This window comes from Clupea harengus, chromosome 2, assembly GCF_900700415.2.
Source record: "Clupea harengus chromosome 2, Ch_v2.0.2, whole genome shotgun sequence".
Lineage (NCBI taxonomy): Eukaryota > Metazoa > Chordata > Actinopteri > Clupeiformes > Clupeidae > Clupea > Clupea harengus.
The window spans coordinates 18,198,504-18,224,846 of record NC_045153.1 but is presented as its reverse complement, the minus strand read 5'-3'; the positions used below and the strand labels follow the sequence as shown (position 1 = coordinate 18,224,846).

At 45.5% G+C, this 26,343-nt stretch overlaps 1 protein-coding gene across 5 annotated transcripts in view; it reads left to right on the top strand.

Annotated features, from left to right (window-relative positions):
* LOC105893156 (diacylglycerol kinase beta) overlaps positions 1–25,721 on the top strand; it is a 75,867-nt gene extending 50,146 nt beyond the window's left edge. For all 5 annotated transcript variants that reach the window (XM_042710123.1, XM_031585206.2, XM_031585195.2 and 2 more), the window contains 5 exons: positions 12,119–12,209; positions 13,463–13,664; positions 22,849–22,969; positions 24,046–24,106; positions 25,236–25,721. In XM_042710123.1, the coding sequence (XP_042566057.1) occupies positions 12,119–12,209; positions 13,463–13,664; positions 22,849–22,969; positions 24,046–24,106; positions 25,236–25,334 (574 nt within the window). In that variant the 3' untranslated portion in view covers positions 25,335–25,721. The remainder of the gene's footprint in view (positions 1–12,118; positions 12,210–13,462; positions 13,665–22,848; positions 22,970–24,045; positions 24,107–25,235) is intronic.
* The last annotated feature ends 622 nt before the right edge of the window (positions 25,722–26,343 follow it).

Sequence of the window (26,343 nt, the reverse complement as noted above, 5' to 3'; positions counted from 1 at the left end):
TGCACATTGCTTTGTTGCACTGTTCTAAAGTCTTTATTATCAATAACAAATATAATTATTTTTCGCTTAACCTACAGTCTGCTCTTACCACTGATTTTATAAACCACCATAATGTGTTACTGTGCAGATTAAATGTAGGCTATGCGGCTAAGCTAAACGTTGCTAGTTGGAGCTCAACTACTGTCATATGTTACTTTGATAGCATGCTGTCGGTAGGGAAAACGTATGGCTAAGGAATGTGTATTAAAACCGGATGTCGTCACTTTAATCCGGTCTCTGGTTGGATAAAACTTTTCAACAGAAATGGACAAGGACCTTTACTTTTTAGTTGAGAAGTTGTGTTGATCGCCTGACATGCAAACGATCGGTTTTCTTTAAATTATTATTATTTTTGTGAAGTTATACGGCTTATGTGAATAAAGCTATCTACACAACTTTTTATATGTCTACATTGACTCGTTTAGTTGTTCATGTGGTACACGTAGGTCTTAACTGAAGCTAACGCTTAGACCAACAATCCATTGGAACACATAGTAGCTAGCTAGCCTCGCTGCTAATAAGTCTAACGTTAGCATGCTGATATGAATAGACCCATTATAGTCAGGTGGCTTAATGCTCAATTGACTTGTTAACCGAACTTTTACGAAGTCATACAACTAAACACACAAGTGACTTGTTAACCTATGTCTACATTGACTCGTTAGTTGTTCATGTGGTACACGAATGTTGCAGAGTATTGTCCTATTGTAGGACTTAACTGAAGCTAACGCTTAGACCAACAATCCATTGGAACACATAGTAGCTAGCTAGCCTCGCTGCTAATAAGTATAACATCAGCATGCTAATATGAATAGACCCATTATAGTCAGGTGGCTTAATGCTCAATTGACTTGTTAACCGAACTTTTACGAAGTCATACAACTAAACACACAAGTGACTTGTTAACCGAACTTTTACGAAGCTATATGACCAAACAAAAAGCTAGCACTGTTAATTCCGCTATAGCTAGCCAGGTCAATTAGCTCGCCTAAGATACTGCAATTTAAGCTAACCAATTACCTCATTTCCCCCAAAACCCATCGATTACGTGTGTTTGTGATGTGTAACATATATCCTTAATCAGTCATTCAAGTTATTACCGTTTATTTACCGCTAGCGATTACACGACACAAGGGTAATTCAATCGCTATTAATGTTGAACTTGAACTTCAACAACGTCACACAACATTAAAAGTCAGGCATCGGCATGGTTCCTAAAGAATAAATCAAAGGTTCTTGTCCATTTCTGTTGAAAAGTTGTATCCAACCAGAGACCGGATTAAAGTGACGACATCCGGTTTTAATACACATTCCTTAGCCATACGTGTTCCCTACCGACACATGCGCCTGTCTTCTTCTCCGTTTTCTTCAGTTGTCTGTAGCACCAAAGCGCCACCAACAGGCGTGGGGGATGTACTACAGCTGAGTCAATTGGATTCGCTGGGTTCATGTGCACGCGATTTAAAAAGTAGATATGTGTGAAAAATTCAGGCAAACTAGGCTTCGTCTGCATGGGGCCTAATTTGTTTAAATTTCCAATCTGAGAGAGGCTACTTGTGCACATTAATTTGTACACTCACCCGTCTTCATGTTACATGTTCATTTGTACAGTAATGTCCCCTTACTCCATTTGCTCCATTTCGTCTCTCTATAACAAATGAGATGTTACCTGCGATTCCGCTCTCTCACTTTGAATGAATGGAATGTTGACGTCCTACAGCTCGACAGTTGAAGTATATCAAAAGTGATTACTCGTGTATCGTGTGCTCGTATATCATGTTTTCCGTTCCGGTCAGGTGACTGGTCTTAACCAATCATCAATTAGAATTACTTCCTGAGGCGGATCGTCCGTTCTTCCACCCATCGTCTACCGACAATTACTAGTAGTGAAGTGTCTGTGTTCCAGGACTCACTCATGGAATGCCTCTTGTCCAATCAGAAATAAATCGTTCGACCGGATCTAATAAATAATCGATAAACGTTCTATCACGCATTTATTGTGTTGTCACGATCGGTAATTACGGTCACTCAAGTATGTGAGTACTCGTGCCCATCCCTATTAAGTATCCTGACTTTATAAAGCATTGTGTATTGGCTCTCTCTGTGATAATTTGAAATGTAATAGGGGAAAAGCCGTCAAATGGCACATTTTCACTGTTTCACTGGCTCTGGGAAAAAGCCTCCGACTTTTTTTGTTTCCATATCTGAGCCTGGAAAGGGGTCGTGGTCCAAACGACCGCAGTTGGTCCTGGAGTCAGGCAGGGCCAAATCGTGGCTGAACTATGGACTTTTGGAATGGAATACAGCGCAAAAGTATAACTGGAGAAATTTAAAGACCGATAGGAAGTGTTAATTTAAGTTGCCTAGCAATAGATCTGTAACTTGTATTTGTAGAGAAGAGCTATATACGGATGAATCAAAACCAATAGATCTGTAGCTTGTATTTGTAGAGAAGAGCTATATACGAATAAATGAAAACTTCGCAAAAGAATCAAGGACAATTTCCAACAATGTCCAACAATTTCATGACATTGTCATTTTGTCATTTTAATGCCATGTAATGACATGCAATTTATTATTTATGTACTCGTGCAGCCGTTGCTAAGCACGGTTTAGAAGTTTCTAGCTCTGATGTTCTCTATTTGCTAATGTCCCCGATATTGCAACTTGTAATGGAAACAGAACACGAGGCTCTTCACTGATGCTTAAGCCTCAGGCTGGCAGAAGCTTCACCATCTACCACACCGCGTCATCCACTGAAAGGAAGTTCTTTTTAATTAAACGTTACATAATTTTTCTCCTCTAGCGAGCTGCCATTCTCCTTTTTTGCAAAACTCTGGAAAAAAAAATGTGGAGGTCACCGTCCTTTGTGGTGAGTACAGGAGAAACAGGAGAGGAGAGAAAGAAAAATAAATAAATAAAGGCTTCCTTAGATGTGTGCAGTGATGAGCAGAAGAGAGAGTCTTACAGACAAGGGTGGTTGTGGATGGTGGTTGTGGATGGTGGGGGTGGGACTGTAGTGTGTATGTGTTTGGGGAGGGCATAGAGCAAATTGGACGTGACGTTAGCCCAGCCACTCAGTAGCCGTCTGTCAGAGACGCTGGAAGATGTTGCTTGTAAAAGTCCCTGCTTGGAAGAAAAGCCAACCTTTTGTCCTCCAGAGAGATGCCCATGGTGTTTTTTTTTATACAGAGGCTCATAACCTCCTCCCCTGCTTTGATCTGGAGCTCTTATTATCCCTCACTCCGTGCTTTGTCCCGGATGCCTCCTCCTCCTCCTCCTCCTCAACCAGCTCTCTCTTTCTCTCTCTCTCTTTCTTTTGTGACCACTGAGAGCTAAAGAGTGCTTTTAGCCTTCAGCAGTGGGTAGGGCTCCAGTGGAGAGAGGCCCAGCGAGGTCCAGCTCGGCAGCAGGGTCAGTTCTGAAGTCCGCTCTGAAAGCCACTCTGAGTTCAGCCGAGGTGAGGCCTGCTACCATGGGAAAGACAGTGATGTCACTGCACTACGTGCTCTGAACCTGATAGATGTCCATATACGGACAGACAGATGACATGAGCAGGTACAGAGGCTCTGCAATAAGAGCCCCAGTGGTCTGGGCAAAGCTGTTCGTTTACACTGCGAGTTAAAGTGTGGATGAAAGAGGGCTATATGGGGCCCTAGATGGTGGGTAGATGGAGTGTGTGTGTGTGAGTGAGTGTGTACGTGTGTGTAGGAGTATCCATTTTACAACATGCTGACTTTGATATTTGTTGTTTGAAAACCTGACCCAAACCAAAATGTTTGGGAGCCAAAGAGTAGTGGGAAACTATTTACATTTTGAATCCATTTGGGGCTCTGGGATGCATTTTCCAGTCTTGGACTGTGATAGGAAAAGAGGCAGAGTGGCTTGTGTTTGTTCCTGTTTTTTTTTTTTCTTCTTCCATCTGTAGCTATCAGTCATGCTAACATAGCACACTGTGCAATCAGGGTGGACGGCTTAGATTGTTTACAGTGTGGCCATCAATTATTGATGCTGCAGTCACTATCCATTAGACCTCAATTTCCACACCACTCAAGGAGTTTTTTTCTTTCTTTTTTTTTTTTTACAGCACACTAGGCATTTGTGCACGTGCCTTATCAGTGGAGTTTTTACAACCTTGTAATTTGAAGTGGACAGAGGGCCAACAGCTGGAGTTGGTCGTTGAGCACACGCCTATGAGTGCCCTTTCTAATGTCTCATCCTCCAGATGAGTCATCGGCAGCAAATGCAGAGACGAGAAAAAGAGAGAGAGAGAGAGAGAGAGAAAGAAAAAGAGAAGACGAAACTCCATTAACCCTGCTTTGTTCGTATGAGTAGTGAGAAGCGGGATGTGAGTACCAGTCCACCCAATCTAGATGAGAGTCAGACTCTCAGTGGGTATCTTTCTGTTTTCTCTATCTCTTTTCTTCTTCTCTTTTTTTCTTCTTCTTCTTCTTCCTCTTCTTCTTCTTCTTCTTCTTCTTCACCTCTCGAAAGCGACATCTCTCCAGATGGCGCAGGAGCAGTGGTTGCCATGGAGGTTTGGCAGGCGGAACGTCTGTGTGCCATCAAACTGTCACAGGCGCTCACAGAGAATGAGGCTTGTGATATGACAGCGACCTGCTTCGTGTCGGCTAAATGGCCATCACTCCCACAAATCAGTGCACGACCCCCATTACAACGGCTGCTTGCCAGTGGCACAGCGCTATGAATTATCTATGGAGACGGGAGTAAAAAACAAAGGAATGTAAACAGGCTATATCTCTATATTGGACATAAAATATAGGCGAAATGGTTGCGATAATGAAATATTAAACAAACACTAAAATATTGATATGGAAAATGCTGCAAACAGTGTAGCCAATACACATGAACACATATTCCCCCTAAATAGTTTCCTTAGAGACTCAGTGGCTCCATCACTCCTATAGTTACTCTTTTTGTAAGAGTGGTCTGGTTGACGCCATTTTGTTTTTATTCGTAATAGTATGTATGCTGCAACAGTAAGGTGATCTTATGTGTTACAGAGCATTATGCACTTCACGGAGTCACACCCATAGGAAAAAACTCCCATTTGTGTTGCTGTTCATCAAAACATTCCACACAAACACTGTCACACACACACACATAAGTACACTCTCACAGACACAAACAGACTCTCTCTCTCACACACACACACATCCACAAGGGGGGGGGGGGGTTGGGGGACTGGGGAGTGTGACTCCAGACACCTCAGTGGATTGGTGATGATGTGCATGCAAAGCGCCCAGTAGCCCACGGCCTCCCGGAGAGCCTGTTGCCGGAGCGCTAATGATGCCACAAACCACAATTGGGGAATAAGAGCGGGGGGAGGGAGGGGGAGGGAGGGGGCACTGGGGCCGGGGTGTCGAAACACCCCAGAGAGGAAGTTTTGGATTAAGAGGTGTCAAATTGCCCTCCCCTCTCCGTTAAAGAAACAGAGAGAAAAAAGGGAAGAGCTGCCGGGACGCATTGTCCACTCTATCTCAATAACAAAGGAGACTCTGTGGACGGCCGCTTTCCCAGCCAAACAATGGAGGGGACGAGGGAGGCACCACCAGGGAATCCAGTACTCACTCGGCTGGAGCAGGGCAGGGGCAGGGGCACAGACAGTGGAGCCGAAGATGGGAAGATGGGGCCGGGGCTGGTTCCCACCTCCTGAGCTTTCCCATCCCACCTTCAGCAGTTTTTCCTTCAAGGGAAAAACTGCCTTGGCTGTTTACAGTGAGACACGTGTGGGTTTCTGATTTACAAATACAAAATACAAATAAAATTAAAAAGAAAGAAAAAGAGTACAAAAGAGTCGCATGTAAAGGAGGGTAAAATCCAACACTGGTTGACATGGGCAAAGAGAGCATGGCACTGACCTCAGTCCACCCCCCACGGGGGGGCATCCATGCACATTATTCTTAGGCTATCAAGGCAGTCAATATTTTTGTTATTTCATTGATTTGTGAAAACCAATGGGCCCTTTGTTGTTTTTTGTAGATGGGGGGAGGGGAGGGTAGAGCAGCACAAACACACACACACACACACACACACACACATACCCCTCATCATCAGCCAATATGTCATTCACAGCCATTGAGAGAGAATGGCGCTCACAGCAGTATCTCCTCTTTCAGCCCAAGAATTAAAATACCATTAAAATATATACCATGTAATATAGCCACAAGGTACAACAGAAATATTATGGTGAAGCAAGTATCATTTCCTTATACATATATGGACATGGAAATGCAGTGTAAGTCGTTTTGATCAGAAATCATGTTGAGGTAGAGTCACGTGGCGGAGGGAACATACGGTGCTGTAACAGAGAACTACTTGGCAGGGGAAGGTTAAAAGACCGGAAGGGACAGATATGTCCTTAGTGGCGGTGTGTCCCGGCCACGCCTCACTTGAGATGTGTGTGTGTTTGTGTCACTGTGCCTGTGCACGGTTTTGTCTGTGTGTGTGTGTGTTTGTGTGTGTGTTTGTGTTTGTGTGTGTGTGTGTGTGTGTGTGTGTGAGTGTGTGGAGCTGCAGCAGTGACCCACCGTAGTTGCGATCTGGAGCCTGTCGTGACCTGCTGCTCCTTGCCTGTGGTGCAGTGGGATAAATATACTTTCCCCTTGCTGTCATCCACGGCTGCCAAAAAGAACAGCCTGTGTGTGTGTGTGTGTGTGTGTGTGTGTGTGTGTGTGTGTGTGTGTGTGTGTGTGTGTGTGTGTGTGTGTGCTCCTCTCCCAGCTACGCTCGCCCATACATACATGTACACATTTAACATACACCGGCATGCACTCAATAATATAACCTCATGTATCCCCTTTATGTAGCCAGAGCCCCGTGTTATACAGCATGATACACACACACACACACACACACAAATACACATACACATACACATGCACAAACATCGTTAAAGTATTGTAATTGTTTATTTGTATTTTAAAAAGAATGATCATCTTCATGTAGTGGACTACAAAACCTCAGGTATGGATGCCAAACTTCAGCAGTCCAGACAATAAATACATGTAGATCACAAAACAAAAATGTATTTCAGAATGTAAATACATTGTTGAAAAAATATGTATAAATAAATAGATATGTATATGCAAACATGCATCTATTCCTAGCAGTCTATACTTCAGAGGTTCTTATGAGTCCCCATAACCCACATCCTACAGCTCATGTGCACCTAATCATAAGCATCTCAGTGATAGACAGAGTGGCCATCTCCAACAACTTCACCAAGGTCAGAGGTTCAGTTCCTGGGTGGAACACTCCGCTCCACAGCACTCCACACCATACCACACCACACCACTCCACTCCACACCACACCACTCCACTCCACACCACACCACTCCACTCCACACCACTCCACACCACACCACTCCACTCCACTCCACACCACACCACACCACACCACTCCACAACACACCACTCCACTCCACACCACACCACTCTACTACACCACACCACACCACCCCACACCACACCACTGCACAGGGCCCAGATCCCGGGGCCTCGAGACGGGAGCATGTCACAGGATTATGAATGGATTGGATAGAGGAAGGAATATGCACTCTGATGCTGACACACACACACTCATTTACACACACACACACACACACACACACACACACACACACAAACACAGGGGAAAGGCCATTACTGATCTTAGAACAGCGCCTTGGGGAGTGAGAAATGCTCAGTGTGTGAACGTTTGTGCTCTGCAATTATTCTTACTTAATCAGCTGCCCCTCGTCAACATAGCAAAGCTCTATAAGATAATAGAATCAATGGCCAGTGGAAATGGAGCCTGATTAGATCAGCTTAAGATGGTAAATATGGTGTCCACTCCCAATGACACAGAGAGTCTCTCTCTATCTCTCTCTCTCACACACACACATATTCATCTACTCCACCCCTCCTCCTCTTCCTGAACTGAGTAGTTCACCTCCTCTTATCTGTCCTCAGTGCCATCGTCTCCCAGCCCCCCACTCCCCCACCCCTCCCTCTGCTGCTCTCGTCTGTCAATCAAGTGCTCTATCAGGCCCTGGATCAGCTCCTTGATGGTTGAGTGCAGTCCTGAGTGATCGGCAGAGATAAGGAGAGGAGGAGGGCTCGTGGGTCAGCAGGTCAGCGCTCCTAGAGGGGATTATGGGAGATAGCCATCTCCCCCCCCCCCCCCCCCCCCCAACCCAATGTGAGCAACTCACTGCATAACTATCTTTGTAATGAGCCTAGATGTGAGGACTGTCCTGTGCAAACTCACCGTTGTCTTGAGTTGATTACCTTGACAATAGCTACTTTATTCAGTAAATGATTCTGCCCACAGCCATCTGTCAGTTTTGTTTTTGATTCTTGGAGTCTGTAGTTCTTGCTATCTGTAATTGTGTAATCAATGATAGCTGTAATAAGGATCTGTTGAGATGTACGAAAAGCCTGAACATTGGTCATGTTATTGATGGTATTTCCCTCCTTTTGTTGACACAAAACCTGTAGATAATACTGTGGGAAGTAGCCCCAGTTGGAAGTAGCCCCAGTTATACTCGAAGGCTTTAGGTAACATTCATTGTGTTATCTGTGTGTTTTGGGTGAAAATTCACTCAAGTTACCTCAAGTATATTTATTCAACAACAACAACAAGCTAGTCGGGTTCACCCATGTCTTGGCAGACAAGAGAGAGGCACGGGCCCACTCTCAGAGAGAGAGAGAGAGAGAGAGAGGCACGGGCCCACTCTCAGAGAGAGAGAGAGAGAGAGAGAGAGAGAGGCACGGGTTGCTTTTCGCAACGTAATGCATCAGCAAGGCAGAAAAGAAGGACTACTAGTTCTTCTTATCAGCCCTTGCTTACACACACACACACAGAAGGTACACTTTTGTACACATACACACATGCACATACACAGAGTTTAAAAATCAAAGATATACAGAAACAGAAAAGTCATGTTTCAGCTAACAAAGGCATATGATTAACACACATACATACTTGATTGAAGTTAGAGTTTCATATTTCCCTATCAGTGTGTGTGGGGCAGTTCAAACTCAGGGAGAGTGCATAGTGGACTCACAACAACACACAAGTAATAGAGGCTAGCAGCAGAGCAACAGCCTGAAGTCACTCCTCTCATTTTTCTGATTTGGTGAGTTTTAATGTTCCTTTGAAGATTGATTGTGTTCCCTGCTGACCAAAAAGAACTGCGCTGGTTTATAGGTGTAACATTGTTGACCCGGATATTGCCAGTGGCAAAGGGTAATGGAGTCAATGCAGTAAAGAATGGCATCCTTTTGCGTGACACACTGTGTCAGCACATCGTAAAAAGGCATCTGCCAAAAAAAAGTTAAACTTTGAGAATACTGCCCAAATTTAGCAGAGGTGGTGTTTGAAAACTTGTGATCTATGAGAAGCTTCACACTGTGGCTTCCTCAGTATTTCCTCTGCATAGCCACATCTGTGCTGACCTAGTGGAACTAAGCAAGTCTTAGGATGTCCACGCGTCAATGTACAGTACACTCAATCGTGTGGACATAGTGGAACTAAGTGAGTCTTAGGATGTCCACGTGTCCACGTGTCCACGTGTCCACGTGTCCACGTCCACCCACTCGTGTGGACATAGTGGAGTAGAGAACAACATTCACCATATCTCAAAAACCTTTTTTTAGCAAGAAGCGAAACTTTGAGAATGCTAGACAGATTGAGCTGAATCAGATGTGTCTTGGGATGTCCACGTCTTGCCACTCACTTGGGCGGATCTGTGCAGTGCTGTCAGATGTCTTTCTTCTTTCATCGGCACAGAAGGAGAAGTCTCTCTGTAGACAGCAGTCTGTGATGTACAAGGAGCGAAAGAGGAACAGGAGAGAAACCATTTTACGGAGATTGGCAGACCACTGCGGTTCTATGACGGCTTTTGAAGAACGTGCTACGTCAGCGCTATGAGGAGAGGATGACAAGTACAAGAAGAACACGCAGAAGAAGAAAAAGAAGAAGACTGTAGCCTTATTACAAGAGTCTCGAGAGGGAGATTGCTAATGAGGTTAGGCAGCCTGCCCCATTGAGAGTCTATGCGTGTCTAATCATGATCTCAAATGCTAATAATCTTTTCATATGAGAGGTAGTCAAGGTATCTGCTAGAGAAATGAGGAAAAGGGATGGGGGGGGGGGGGGGGGGGGGGGCTAGCGGCATAATTGCCTTTTATATTGACTTTTTAATTAGCTAGGAATAAGCCATATGTTTGAAAAGGCCAAAGGGAAATATATTGAAATTAAAATGTAATGTCATTATCCTTCTACTGTGGGTATTCTTAGTCTTGTTGGTCAACACAAGGTATCAAAGTATTTAAAGTAGCATTTACAAATTTACAAATACACATGTCAGCGTGTGTCATTGAGCCAGTTTAATTTGAATAACGAATAGCAGAAAAACTACCACAAAAATGCACAAATAAAAATGACCAACTTGCCCATCCCAAGCCTTACCTGTCTGTCCTCAGTAGTGTTTCAGTAGCCACTGTTTACCCCAGCCTTCCCCAGAGACCTCTGTCCACACACACACTGGGGCTGATGGATGCGGCCGGATAGGCCAGACTGGCCCTGGCCAAAGACAGGCTCCCCTAGCGCCTAGACTGTTGGGTAAACAAGATTTGTTGTCACTGTCAGCAGCGCTCCCTTGTGCATGCTGGCCGATGTCTGTCATTAGGTGCTATGAAAACTCCTGCAAAAATGTTCCCATTTAGGGCCTCTCCTGTTTTATTTGGCTGCCCTTACTGGACGTTTAGCTGTTCTCACTTCTTCCTTACCTCTAGGTTGCAGAGCCCCAGTCAAAAGGGGTTTTGTAGAGAAGGATGAGATTGTAATTGACTCTCCTCATCCCCATACCCTTCTCTTTTTCTCCTTCTCCTTCTTCTTCTCCCCCTCTCTCTCTCTCTTCCTCTCTCTCTTTCTCTGTCCCATCCTCTCTTTCTCTCTCCCTCTCTCTCTCTCCGCCCTCTCTCTCTCTCTTTCTCTTTCTCTCTTTCTCTCTCAGTCCCATCCTCCCTCTCTCTCTCTCTCTATCTCAGTCCCATCCTCTCTTTCTCTCTCTCGTACTCTACGCCTCTTCACCCTCCATGTTGAGATAGCTGCTCGGGTTGCTGCTGCTGCTGATGGTTTCAGGTTACCCTAGAGGGCAGAGGGATCTCTGTGTGCACTGCCAGCCATGTTCCCGTACACCTGTCTGAGACCACTCTCTCCATGGAAGCTATCAATATTTCATCAGGCAGGAAGAAGGGTAGTGGGGTTGGAGCAGTGGGGTGAATGCACCAGGATGAGGCCAAGGCAGTTCCCCTCCTCTGATGCTGTGTTCTGGAGGCATTTGCACACAGCTGCTGCTCGGCAACGAACTGAAGAAGGAATGGAGAGACGAGCGCGGAACAAAGGAACGCAGTCTAGTCAGTTTCCTCTGATTCAGTACACTGGAGGCGTAGCTGCTCAAAAGAAACCAAAGAGGTGTACAGAGACTAGCCCCGAGACGGAGAGACTAGCCCTGCATCTTACTGATGGAGAGCTCATTCTGCATTTCCGAAAAAGCGCCAAATAGGGTGATTTGATGAAGGATTCAGGGCTAAACTGAGATGTTAGCGCAGATATGTTTCAGTGTGGCCTCTTACATCAGCTTTGTTGTGTGTGTTTGGAGTGGGTGATGTGTCGGGCCAGCTAGCCTTTTGAAGCGAGGGCAGCCTAAGGCCTCCCTCTGTTTGTTGTCAGACCAGCAGTGGCATAGTGGTGTGTAAACCCCAATGTGTTTGTTGTTCCAGTGCTCATCGACCCCGATGTTCTCATACGCGTGTAAACTCATTGTGACAGAAGAAGCACAGTTAATGTGCATCATTAGATGAGTGTTCCATGAATGTTCCAGTAAATGTGACGTCACTAAAAACAAGGATTTCTCCTGGTAGACTCCACTGTACTGTACATACCCATGGAGATTCCATGTACTCTTTTTCTGTCTCTCTCTGTCATTCTCTTTCTCTCTCTCTCTCTTTCCCTCTCTCTCCCTCTCTCTCACTCATCTAATGTGTTATCCTCTCTCTTTCTCCATAGGATGAAAAACAAACTTTGGTATTTTGAGTTTGGCACCACAGAGACCATCTCTGCCACTTGCAAGAAGCTCAACGAGTGCATTGAGGTGGAGGTGAGTTTGCACCATGACAATTTCAGCCTCAGAAGAAAGCAAGTAGAGACTCTTCACTCACTCACCGAGTCATTAGAATCAGAATCAGAATAGTATTTATTTATTAACTACTGCTTCTCAAAATGACTAACACAATATGCCATCAAATGACAGGCCATCCATTTCTCTGTATAATTACAAAACCCCAGACTCGCTATCAGTCTCAAATTCACATCATGGTCGATAATATATTGACTGATAGATTCTGGTTCTCTAGCCGTGCCCTAGTGCGTCCTGACGTGCTGGGTGCCCATGTCGAGTTGAAATGATGGTGGCTGGTGGAAACTTCCATCGGTCTAAAACACCCCCAAAAGAGCACCAGGCTTCCCTGTCTCTCGTTGTTTTTAGGCAAATGTGATGATACATGGTGGGTTTTTTGTTTGCTTGTTTTTTTTTTTTTAAGTTTGACTCTGGTGGTCCCTGAGTTCACAGTGGCAAATCCAATCCGGTCGTTTTGTTCAGAAAGTGTTTATTCACACGTGTGAAGGATTTTGGAAAAGCAATATCTAGGTGAAAGCTGAAATGGAATGGATTTTGCCCCAGGCAAAGATTTAACTCTGAATTTTTAATCATATCTCATCGGTTAAAGCTGTACTACGTCTAATGGCTCACGAGACATGATAGTTACAGCTGGGTAGCAGTCAGATGTGATGCTTCTAAATACACCCAAGCTTGCACTGTGCCAAATACCATTGACCTCCGTTTTGCCAATCGTATCCTCCTCCCCCAAATGGGATTCACTATCTTTCATGTTTATGAGATAGAGAACTTTTTATATATATATACATACTGAACATGTGTAATTAAAGGATTCTACGCCTACCCAGTGTGTTGCTTGCCATAAACAGCCAGGCCATAAGTACTCCACAGATGTTGTCATTTGGAGAGCGCTAGCTGTCTGAGGCTGGCTGGCTGCTGAAGTGGCTGGGCCGACCAACATGGCTGACTTACAGTATGAGAGAAAAAAGCCAAATGTATGTGTCTTCTATGAGAGGTCACTAGTGTTACTGACCTGAAGATGTCTGTTACTGAATGCATAATTTGTTCAACTGTATTTCACAAAGATCAATTTTCTCAAGTTCTCTCTCTCTCTCTGCCCCTCTCTCTCTCTGTCCCTCTCTCTCTCTCTGCCCCTCTCTCTCTCTGTCCCTCTCTCTCTCTGCCCCTCTCTTTCTCTCTGACTCACACACTCACATTTCTGTTCTTCTATTCAGTGCGATGGCATTGTCCTAGACCTCAGCAACACCTCTCTGGAGGGCATTGCCGTCCTCAACATTCCCAGCATGCACGGTGGATCCCACCTATGGGGCGAGACCAAGAAGAGGCGAAATTACAACCGCATGAGCAAGAAGGTGCCAGAGAGGATGCCAGCGAGTACCATCACAGACGTCAAAGAGCTCAAGTTCTGCGTCCAGGGTGAGTGTGGTCAAAGTGGTCAAAGAGTGTGGACATTTTGTGTGCCCTCACAGTAATATTGTTACATTGTTACATTCTTGATGTTCCCGAGTTCTGGGTTCTTGGTCCTCCTTATAAGAAACGAGCTCTGAACATATATACGTACATAGATGTGGTCTGGGTCTTGGTCCTCCTTATAAGATCAGAAGAGTTGTTAGCCCTCCAGGAGACTTTGACAGTGTTAATGAATTCATCTTATTTTTCCGTGGTAAGCTGAGGTCTTTTTTGTCAAGTCACGTCCACACATACTGTGAGTCCATATCCTCTGTGTTTGTGCAATTACAAGCATGAGTCACTTTAGACATTTCGGAAGAGCCTGGGGATCACTTGCTGTCTTACTCGGCTTGTGTTCTGTAGCAAATGCCATTTAGGAATGTCCGTATTAAATTCATGTTTTCATAATGGTGCGTAGTGAAGACGTCAACCTATCCCAGGGCGCATCCGTCAGCCAGACTGGTGAGGCATCGTCGCCGTGGTAACCTGCATCAACAGTCAGCAAAGCATGTGTCCCTTTGGGGAAGGGTTCGGTCATTCAGGACACACCATACCTCACACACACACACACACACACACTCAATCCCCCCCCCACACACACACACACACTCAATCCCAAGCCCCCCTGAACTGGCCAATATTAGCGGCCCTCGGCTCTGCTACTGTCGTGTTAAAAGTCCCACGTGTCTTTAGGGCAGCGCTGTGCTGCGCTGCTCTGTGCTCTCGGTAGCCCAGCCCAAGGTCGGCTCAAGAGAACAGCTGTTTCACGCTGGCCGGCATTAACCTCCAACACCAGCACTGAGCCCCTGGGCCCCGCTGTCCTGCAGGGATCTGTTTTTTATCGCTCTCTCTTTTCCTCTCCTCTCCTCTCCTCTCCTCTCCTCCGCACCAGGGTAAAGGACAGGAGGATGACTCCAAAAATAGGACAGACTCTATCTCTCTCTCTCTCCCTCTCTCTCTCTCTCTCTTTCTCTCCCTCTCTCTCTCTCTCACACACACATACTCTTTCTCTCACCTGCTTGAACCCTCACTGTCACCATCATTTCCGTTTTTTGTTTTTTGTTTGTTTTTTTTCGATCCACCTGTCTCTCTATCCACACATCCGTCTCGGTTAGGTTCTCATTCCCTTTTTTTCCAGTTATGACTCATTGGCTGCTCCACGCTGCTTATTCCACACAACCCCCAAGTGTGCTGTCTTAAAATGAGCCATTCATTTCCATCTGCCTCAGTGGAATGTGAAAGCTCACATTGATATCTGCTGAGGAGAGGGTTTTGGGAGGGGGGGGGGGGTGAGCGAGCAGTGACTGATGTTCTCCTGTTCGTTTCAGACTCTGCCTTCTCTTGCTAAGGTGTCTGTACGCTGTGTGGAACACCTGATACACACTTGCTGTGTCTTTTCAGTCTTCTTACATCAATCTCTCCATCTCTCCTCTCCTGCTTTCCTTCGTCCTCCCAGTGCTTTGCTCCCTCTCTCTCTCTCTCTCCTCTCTGAACTCCACTGAACCGAGCATTGAAAGGAACCAGTTTCCATGGAGATCCCCGGGCCCTACTGAACTAGAGAAAAGGGCAGGGGATAGAGGGAGGAGGGGAGGATACAGAAAAAGAGCGAAAGAGAAAGAGAGACAGAGAGGGTGAGGGGGGGCGCTGCCAGCTGTGTGAGTCATATTAGTAATCTTTAACTGCCCTCCAGGCAGCGATATTCGACTCTGCTCTGGTCCTAAACTCGCTGCATTAGCTGCCTGTGGGCCTGGGTCGGTAGCTCGCCCCAGTGCACGCTTCCTGGCGCTTTCCTGCGCTGTCAATCACTCGTCAGCCACCCCTTGGCCCCCGGCGCACAATGGATTTAGCAGCAGGAACAAATGATGTCAAAAATGGAGGGCCTATTTACAGGACAAGAAACAGAGAGGAACGTGCCCCTTTGAACTCCCACCCGTGGAGATTGATTACTTATCCCCTTAACGCAGACACACACACGCACGCACACGCACACACAGAGACACACACACTCTCTCAAACACAAACACTCACACAAACAGAGAGCATTCACACTTTCACATGCACAGACCGATAGCAACGCTTACACTCACATGAACTTTCACGCATGTGTGCACACACAGTAGGCAGATTAACCCAGTGCAGTGTCACCTTGAACGAAGGGCTTTATTTCAAAAAATGCTTGCCTGGCGGTAATCAGACCCAGAGCAGAATTTGAGTTTTCACCATGGCAGGGAGCTTTGCATTTTTCATGTTTCACTTTTTTTTTTTTACTTTAACCTTGCCTCTAACAAACAGTAAGGTTGAAGTCAGTAATGTCAGTAGCCATTCAACGACTCGAAATTGATTAAGGATGGTTATCATTACTTCATTTTGTGAGTTGGAAAGTGGATTGGTTGGATTAAGGTAATGAGAGTTCATGGCCACTGGAAAGTGTTGTTACAGCCTAATTAAGGATATTTCTCATTTGTGAGAGGCTATTTAATTTTGAATGTGTATCCTTACTAAAACATTGCTGGCCTAGTTAGCTTGCCATCATTGCTGCTGCCTATTGTTGAGGACGGTTAGTTCTCCTGTAGAATGAGGGCTAGAAAATATGTATTTTTTCACCCTCTAGGCAAATTGATCAACATGGCTTTTAAACTGTCAGCTCATGACTTACCTTTTTAGGAAATGTCCTAGGCATTTGTTCTGCCCACTCAATAGATGATTATATATTCAGTGTGTGTATGTGTGTGAGTGTGTGTGTGTGTGTGTGTGTGTGTGTGTGTGTGTATTTTTGTGCACATATTCAAATGTAGATGAGAAAACAAGGATTATGGCTTTGCATTCATCCTGACAAGAGCACTACAGTAGTGGCACCCATTTGTCCATCAGTATGTGCCTGCATGCTTGCTTTGTGGTCAGCGTGTGGGTGCATATGTGCGTGTGTGTGTGCATATGTGTGTGTGTGTGTGTGCGTGTGTGTGTGCATATGTGTGTGTGTGCATGTGTGTGTGCATGCGTGTGTGAAGGAATCCACTGTTCTGGAGTTATCCCACAGGGTTTAACCTTTATTAAATTAGCTCCTCCTGCTAATCCCATTCGGAAAAGAAATGCAGAGAAGGACGTCTCTGGTTTCATAGGGGGGAGAATATGAAGGAGAGAGGGAGACCACGAGCAAGTGTGTTTGTAGGTACGCCGAGAGCCAATGTCTCCATCGGTCTGCCTGTGAGCGCCTAATTGTTTTTCACAGTTGTTTACTGTCGCTGTGATAAGATTGTGCCATCAATTTTGCAGTGTTACAGCTAATGCAATCCGTGCGCTTAGGCTTTGCTCCAGTGTGTCCATTCTCTCCAGTACTCACTGACTGAGGTTTGTGGGTGACACTGTGTCTACGGTGAAGCTCGCTCCGTCCAAACGTCTCCAGCACTTAAGGGCAAAGAGACAGACAAACCCTCCAATAAGCACAGTGACGATCGATGGTGGGTGTTAAAAGCCCTGCAGCTGTAATGTGTTTTGAGAGTGCGCGCTTGAAACACTCCAAAGTCAGGAGGGATAGCGTTAGCTCTTTGTTGCGGATAGCAGACAGGGGTAGAGAGAGAGAGTGCTTTTTCATCGGAATGGAGTGTTTGAAAACAATATTGAAAAAGTACACTGTGTCAGTGTATTTTTTAATAAATGGCACAACTGATGTGGTTAATGCTTAACGAAGGGATGGAAATTAAGAGAATTTCACTCCCGCTCGACATGAAGAAATTACCCCACACACTCACACAAGAAGAATTCACTCTTCGCTTGGATTTGGTTGTGCCTGCAGGGGAATGTGTTCAATTTTGCTGGTCATAGCAGCTGTCTCCGCATCCTCCATGTTATTTTCGGCAAGAGGCATCAGGGGAGGCTAGCTATTGTGCTCATATTGCTAAAAAAAAAAAAAACAATGTGTGATACTCATGCAACAGAAATAGAACGCACTCCCTCCCAACCGAGAGAGGATTGTGGGAACTCGACCATTCAGATGAAGGCAGCGTCCTCATGATCGCTTGGCACCCCTCGCTGGTGTCTCTGGTCGACTAAGGGCACGTAAAGGGGGGCATTCTGTTGGCTCTTGGGAGAGCAGACAACGCTTTACAAGCGTCCTTCATCCCTTTAAAATGCCGTTTTTTTTCCCATGAGATGTTGTGAGAGCGGGTTGTGTGTGAGGCCTGTGTTGTGTGAGAAGAGGCTTTATCTTTGAATGGCATGAGAACATGACTGGGAAGAAAGGAAGCTCTTGGCCAACCGTGGATCATGTGAACAGAGAGAGATCATGAGAGTGAGCTCCCTGCAGAGCTGGTTAGCCAGGACCTCCAGCTGCCCTGTGGCCATCCTGCTCACTACTGATCACAAGAGACGCTGCCATCAACTCACTCATGTTTAGCTTTTACTCAGCGTCACGTTAGTGTAAGGGTTGGTTCACTGTGGAGAATAGAACTGATTTTAGCTGGGAATTGCTATCGACGCTTTCTGTTTAATGAGTTTGATCTTGGTTTTGGTCCTTAGGGAATTAGCCAAATATGAATGGACAGCCCTTATGATAAAAGATTGTTCCGTTGTGCATGCAGAAGGATTTTCTTGCCAAAGCACCTGACCTTTACCAATGCTCTAGGAACTGTGCAGGAAACAACACTTACGATTACATGGGAGAGTGCAGTTAGCTGTGAAGGTGTTGGCACAGACTCATTAGCTCAGTAGGCTAAGCCATGATTCATTTGGATCGACTTTGACAAAGATATTGACAGTAAGGATGAGAACCCGGAGAGGGACACAGCCAGACTACACTGGTTGCATCGGCACCTGTTCAATATCTCTCTCTCTCTCTCTCTCTGTCTCTCACTCACTCTCTCTCTTCATCTCTTTCCCTCTCTACCGTTCGCTCTCACTCTTCTTCTTTCCGTTGTTCATCGTCCTGTCAACACGCCAAGCCAGGGCCGCCCCCACACCTCCAGCATGGTGTCTCCACCCTCACCAGGTCCTCCCAGCCATCTGCCATAACTCCAGCCTCCCTGAGACAATGGCAGCCTTGCCCACAGAGACACTGAAGAGAAAACACACACACACACACACACACACACAGTGATAGAAAACCTGTCGAGTCCCTATCCTATCTCTTTCTTGGCACACAAGGGCACAGGAATGAATGCCAGGCGACTTCCGTAGCTTACTTGCTGCGAGCATGGCTGTGTTGCAATGATTCTGTTCATAGTGAGTGAAAGTAAGCTATCAGTCAGTCAAACACAATCAGTATCTTGTTAATTAAGAAATATGACACTCAGGCTGTGATTCGGCCATAGGCACGAGGCTGAAGGCTGAGCGCCCCAGGTAATCACAGCCGTGAGGCTATCCTTTACTAACCCCACGAGCATGAGTGGCAGATTGCTTTTATACAAACAGTTCTGTTACCAGTTACTTTTTTTGTTTTAACACCAAATTCTGTTTTTCTTCGTTTATTTCAATTCGGTTTATTCACTCTCAGCCCCCCCCCCAAAAAAGGTGCAACCTGAGTTTGCGAATACTTTCACTCCGCAGCCAGAGAGACTATTTGTGCACATTTATTTGTACACTCACCTGTCTTTACATTACATGTTCATTTGTACATTCCCTCTATTTCACTTGCTCCCTTTCTGCACTCGAAAACTGTCAAAGGTAACGTTATAAAATCGCTGCCTGCCATTCTGTTCTCTCATTTTGAATGAATGGATGTTTGACGTCATACAATTCAACGGTTGAAGTAGATCAAACACGGAGTGATTACTAGCGATGAAGAGTCAGAATGAGGTTGTTCCAAGATATGCTCACTCCTGGAATGCCTCTCGTCCAATCAGAAATTGATAAATCTTTCGATCTAAATGTGGTATAATATTGAATTTAATTTATTTTTATTTGATATTCTCCATAGTATCTCCATAATACCAGGATCTCCTTAAATCTAAATGCTCTTAGGACCCAGCACCTGTTACTCCTATGGATAACTGCGACTGACTATTTAGATCAGACGCCACATGAAATGCAGGGCCTTGCAGGATGCTAGTGCTATGTTGGGAGGCTAAATGATTGTTCTGACTGAGGGAGCCCCCCTCTTTCTCTGCCCCATTGCTTGGGCACTACCGTACTGCCTGTACCACTCAGGCTCCGCTGGCTGGCTGGCCCACAATGCATCCTGGCAGGGTTATGTAAGAGAGCGTTAGCAGTCTATTATTAGCAGCAGCTTGCTGAGATGCAGCCGCACTGCCTCGAACGAAGAAGAAAAAATGGCCTGATCTAAGAAGCAGGAGGTGTTTATTGTCATGAAAATAAAGTAGAGGGAGGCGTGTGGCTGACAGTCAGTTATCTTGCCAGACGAGTCAAAGGCATTTTTGTCCTTTTTTGTTTGTTTGTTTTGCCTTTGATGATTTACTTTGATTATGTTTTGGCAAGGAAGGCGCGAAAGCAAGAATTCTGCTTTTCTCTTTCTATGTGTGATAATAAGTAGCTTTACATGGCATGTTCAGGCAGCTCTGAGCTCCTGATTGTCAGAGACAGAGTGGTCATAGTGTCACTGTGCTGGGTCATTCGGGCATGGTAGCCTCTTTAAATATCTCTGTCTTAATTGCTCCCAATCCTATCCTTTCCTCAAAGACATGTGGAACAAAAAGCATTTTAGAGAAGAAAACCACTGTGTTTGGAGAGTGTGTGTGTGTGTGTGTGTGTGTGTGTGTGTGTGTGTGTGTGTGTGTGTGTGTGTGTGTGTGTGTGTGTGTGTGTGTGTGTGTGTGTGTGTGTGTGTGTCTGAATGAGAATGTGAATATGTCTGTGTGTATCATCATAGCCTTGGTTAAATCCAACCACACTCCCATACCAGTCTGACCAACTCCACCCCTGTTGTGGGAGTCCGACGGCCAGGGTGTCTCGGCCGGTTCAATATGCTGTACTCTCCCATCAATCATACTTTGTAAGCCTTTAAAATTGTAAGCCTTCCCATCAAACATACTTTGTAAGCCTTTAAAATTGTTTCACTACCCTCAGTGGCACAAATATAGTGGTCCTATTTCCACTGTAGAGATGATTAAAGTTTAAAAGTGCTGCATGTTTATATTCAGTGCTACCTTTGTTAGGTAACATTTACATTTACATTACATTTACATTTAGTCATTTAGCAGACGCTTTTATCCAAAGCGACTTACATATGTGCGACTTACAATGTATACACAATTTTTACATTTACACTGATGGCACACTGATGGCACACTGCACATCAGGAGCAATTCGGGGTTCAGTGCCTTGCTCAAGGACACTTCGACAGGGAATCGAACTAGCAACCCTCTGATTACTAAACGACTTCTTTACCTCCTGTACCACTGCCGCCCTAACACTTAACCTACACTCACCGCACCTTATTTTAGCTCTCAGTGGGGAACTCTGCAGCTGGATGGATAAGCATCATCGTCCTTTGCGTTTCGGGGAAGTGTGCCGTGAAATTTGCAGTCTTGAAATATTTAAATTGCGGATGACTCACTAACTTACTCTCCTCTAATACTGTAATATTCAAAGCTTTCGTGAGCCGAGAGAAAGCTAACTTTATCTCCTGCGCTCTCCTCCATTCAACCCTGTTACTTTGTGTGTCGCGGTGCGCACCATATGGAGGAGCCATCTGACTTTAACATGTGTAGCAATTTGTTGTCGGAAAACACTCTCGAAGGGTACACTATTTGGAACGGGGCCCAAAAAACATATCTCCGTCTTTAGACTGTAACGTACACTGGCAGCCTCGGCTCTGGACACATGTCCCGAGTCTTCGCCTTTGCGGCTTGTACGAGCTGGAGCTCACTCACCCAACCCGTGGGCACCAACACCAAAAATAATAACCGCCTCCAATGGCGTCTTGTGTATCTGTGAAGCCAGGCATGTCTATTCTAGGGTCAGGCCACATTGGGAAATGATTTGCTGTGTTTACGTTGCAGAACACCACCTATGGCCCCATAGAGACACATAAACAGCATCGGGTCCCTCTCAGCCTGAATGACATGGGGGGAAGGGAAGTTAGTGGTGGTATTATAGTCGGTGAGTTTTGCTCGCTTCACATGGCAGACCCACTAAGGACACTCAAAATTCACAATCAGCTCTGGGCTCTTCATAGTGTCAGTTGATATTCCCAAGGGCTCTGTTTTGATGGTCTCCATAATAGATTAGGGCAAACAGCCCCAAACACATACATACATTTATCTGTTTAGGGAAGAATACCCATCACAGTTTCCCACTCACGAAGCAGTCATATGAGGTTATTTGTTTTGATCATGCATTTCTATTTCAACACGTGTCTTTCATATTTGTTGCCTCGGCAACGCTGCGCGCACAGGGAATGGCCTATATGAGGCTTGATGGGGTAGACTGAGGTGCAGGTCTAAGCTAATCATCTGAACTGTTCTCCAGAACATTTGCAGATTAAGCTCGGATGTGGGTCAGTGATCAAGCCAGAGTTAGAGCAGAGATAGAGAAAATGAGCGAAAGAGAATAGAAGCGAGTGAGTGGGAGAGATCGAGAAAGAGAGCGACAGACTACTGTGAGAATTAAAAGCTAATATTGAGTCTTTTAGTCACATTCCCTGACCTAAATAATTTCAGTCAGAAGTGACTTTTTGTTGGTTTTAAACTGCGCTCTCTTGTTATGTTTATAGTATTCCTGAACAAAGACCATCAGGTCATTACGGCCCCACAAGCACATTCCATTTTTCAATGATTAGTTTGTCTGGGTTAATGAGTGGATGTGGCGCTGGAGGAGGCAGACAGTCCGAACAGCTTTTTTTTCTTCTTAGCACTGGACCCAAGTAGGACATGATTCATCGGCAAGCAGCTTTGCCAAAACGACTTTATTTTAATCTCTTACCTTTTGTATTTGGGAAAGTGTGGGGGCCAAGAATCAGGCCCTCTTTATGTAACAGCTATCCACATCACCTTGTTCTACAAACAGATTAAGTGAGTCACAGCGAGAGAGCGCTGCCAACGTCCAATCATCTACCTGTATCCACTGCCTCTACAGACCCCTCTCTTGAAATATTTCAACTGTGTTCCCTCTGCCTTTTTTATTTTTTTGCAAGCCCCTTCTCTGTCCATTTGATCCATGTGTAACCGTATGTCTCCTCCCTGCAACCCTCTTCTGATAGATGTGAGTGACCAGCTGCTGGAGGTGGTGGGCCTGGAAGGAGCCATAGAGATGGGCCAGATCTACACAGGGCTGAAGAGTGCTGGCCGACGACTCGCCCAGTGTGCCAACGTCACTATGAGGTCACTATCATACGCACAACAGAATGTCACACACACACACACACACATATATATATATAAATATATACAAAAAACTCTCTCTCTCTAACACACACACACCTCACTCTTTTCGCTCAGTCACCCAGACACAAGCCTGTGCCCCTCACCCCCCCACCCCACCTCTCTCCCAGTGACACAACAATTGCCCCCTTTTCTGCTGAGCCGTGTGTCCAGTAAGCCAGACCTTTGCCCCTCTGACAAGAGCCTGCTCGTCCTGCGAGGGTCATGAGTAACGATGTTTGCCGCATGTCTGAGCACACACTGGCTGCCTCTTCAGACCTTTTTTTTTTCTTCTTCTGCACTGTTCTTTTTTTGGGGGGGGGGAAATGTAGTCATGTGGAGTCTGAGGCATTAATCAGAGGCGTTACTTCAAATGTTTGCCCTGCCTGTTAGCCGTCACGCTCCGTTAGCTTTTCATAATGACCTTAAGACTTTTTTGGGCTGAAGACTTGAGGGGGTTTTGATGATTTGCTCTAAGCTCACCTGTATGCCGGTGTCGAGTGAAGCCAGCACCCAAATGCCTATGTTTTTACAAACACTCATATTAAAAGGGGCTTTAATGTCTGCCGTTCTCCAATAGTGTGTTTTGTTTGCTCAGAGTTGCTTGGCTGAAGGGTTTGAACTAACTTTGAGACTGAGGGTATGTTTGTCTAGCATGGTGTGTGTGTGTGAGAGAGAGAGAGAGAGAGACAGTGAGAAAAAGAGAGAGAGAGAAAATGTGTGTCTTTGTGTGTCTGTGTCTGTCTGTCTGTTTGTGCTTGAATGCGGGGGGAAGGGGGCCTGGGTGTGCGTGTGTGTGTGTGTGTGTGTGTGTGTGTGTGTGTGTGTATACATATGTGTGTGTGTGAGAGCATATATGTGTGTTTAGAGAGCGAGGAGCCCTGTCTGGGAACGGGACTCGTGGGAAACAAAGGTAGCTCTGTTCACCCTGGGCCCGTCCTGGGACACAGTGTGTGAAGGGGTGCCTCCAATGTTACTCCACTGTGTGCAAAACTGTGACCTACCCCCCTAACCCAACTCTGCCTCTCTCCAAACAGAACGTCGCGGCTGCTCCCCATGCAGATAGATGGCGAGCCCTGGATGCAGCCCCCGTGCACGGTCAGCGTTCCACATCTTCTCTCGCTCTCTCAACACCTACCAATACACATTATTCAACATTTACTGACTTTAGACGATGCTCTTCATCAAGGTGGCTTACAGTAGAGGGCAGTTATACATATGATCAGTCTGGGTGCTGCCTGGGTATCAAATCCATAACCTCAGCACCTTGATTTACCAAATGTCGTACAATACAATGACAATAAAGGCTTTTCTATTCTATTCTATTTTCTTTACCAGTCCAGAAATAGAAAACATCCTACAAAACATCCAACCTCTACTAATGTATTTATTTATCTTAGTTGACCAGTGGTCATGACCCAAAAGGGACTGAATAATTGAGATCGGTGTTTTACTGTCTTTTATTTATCGCCAGGACACGACCATTAAGCCATCTGCTGAACCACAGACAGGAAGCACAAGGCTCTGTTGTTCAGCAGACCCACAGCATGTAATAGATTATGAAATAAATCTAATAAAACCGTAGCCCTTCTCATTTCTCTTTTCTGTGCCTCTCCGCTTTCTTTCTCCCTCTCTCTCTCTCTCTCTTTCTCTCTCTCTCTCTCTCTCTCTGCATTCTTTCCCACTCTATTTCTTTTACTTCAACAAGCTGTCATGACGAGAGCTTAGTTAATTTAATTACTAGTCATGTCACCCCATACCACTGCCTGATTATATCATTAGGAGAGGGCAAACGCACACAGGATTCCATCTGTGCATAGCGACAGCTATCTGATGTGTGTATATATATATATACTGTATGTGTGTGTACATATATATATATAGTGCTTTGGTGCAAATAGAATGCTTAAAGAAATGTGCTGCACGGTTGCTTCTCGTCTTTCTCGTGTTCTAAGACCTTTTAACACCAGAGAGATAAAGATAGATTATATAGGTTATTCCAGGATTCAAGGTCAGCTCACTATTTCATGAATGGAAGCATGGCGGGTCTTGTTCAAAATGATCTCCCTAACTCTTGCATTTGTAAATATTAGGCAATGTTAATTATTTCATTAGTATCAGTAGACTTGACTGAAGGCCCATCTCAGGTTCATAAGAAGACCTTGCAAGTTTGCGTTTTGTTGCTTTCTGTTGACGTTTCTCCATTTGTTTCTCTCTTTTGCTACAGATACGAATTACCCATAAAAACCAGGTCCCCATGTTGCTGGGTCCACCCCAGAAGACGCCCTTCCTCTTCTTCAAGCGGCGCAACAAGAGTCGGGATTAAAAGGGCAGACTGAAGAGCCATCGGAGGAGTCACTCATCCACACAAACTCACATATTCACACACACACACACACACACACACACACACACACACACACACACACACACACACACACACAAACACACACACTCATATACAAACATGCCTATCAATTCAATTCGCTGAACTTGTGGTGGAGGACTGGGATAAATATATCTTCATGGACAGCCTGAGTTTGAAAAGACTTGGTGTTAATCCAGAGTAGACCACAGAAGACCAACTCTTTGACCACTTGCTGTGTTTCCCTCCCAGACGTCCTGCCACTGGCCTTGTAACTGCACCCCATACACCCAGCCCCGAGCCCCATGCCCCCCTCCAACAATAGCTTGCCATGAAACTACTCAAGAGCTAAGACAGGTTCCTCACAAACTACTAAGATTGAAGACAAAACAAGTGAAGAAAGGGGGCATAAGGACAGAAAGAGCAATGAGGCAGGGACTAGAGACAAAAAGAGAGAAAAATCTTTTGCCAAAGAAGGACATAAAGTGTGGAACAGTGAAGAAGAGGAAGAAAAAACAAACTCACAAATACAAGGAACGCCACCACGGCAATGTGCAGGACTGGGGACTAGATGCGCCCTCGTGGACGTCATAGCGGGTCCAAGTTTGGCCCTAACGGGGGTGCAGAACAAGTCTCCTCTCTCCTGGAGGAGCCAAATAAATAATGAATTGGTGCACGCAAAAAGCACTCACTCCAGTGCCTCCACCAGAGCCCCCGCTACATGCTACCGCTAAAGAGATGGAGGAGCTCATTCATTATTGAGGGGCTTGTTTAGGGCGGGGTGGGGTGCAGCATCACCGTTTCCTCAAGCATCATCCGTGCATCCATCCATGGTTATCTGCCATCCATCCCCAGGCAACACGCTGGCTGGCCCAGGGGTTTCCAAAGCCAGGCTTCTTGTAAGCAGATCTTATCTGTCGCCCTCCCGCTCTGCCGTAGCAGCACGGCCCATAAATGCGCTTGAGGACGA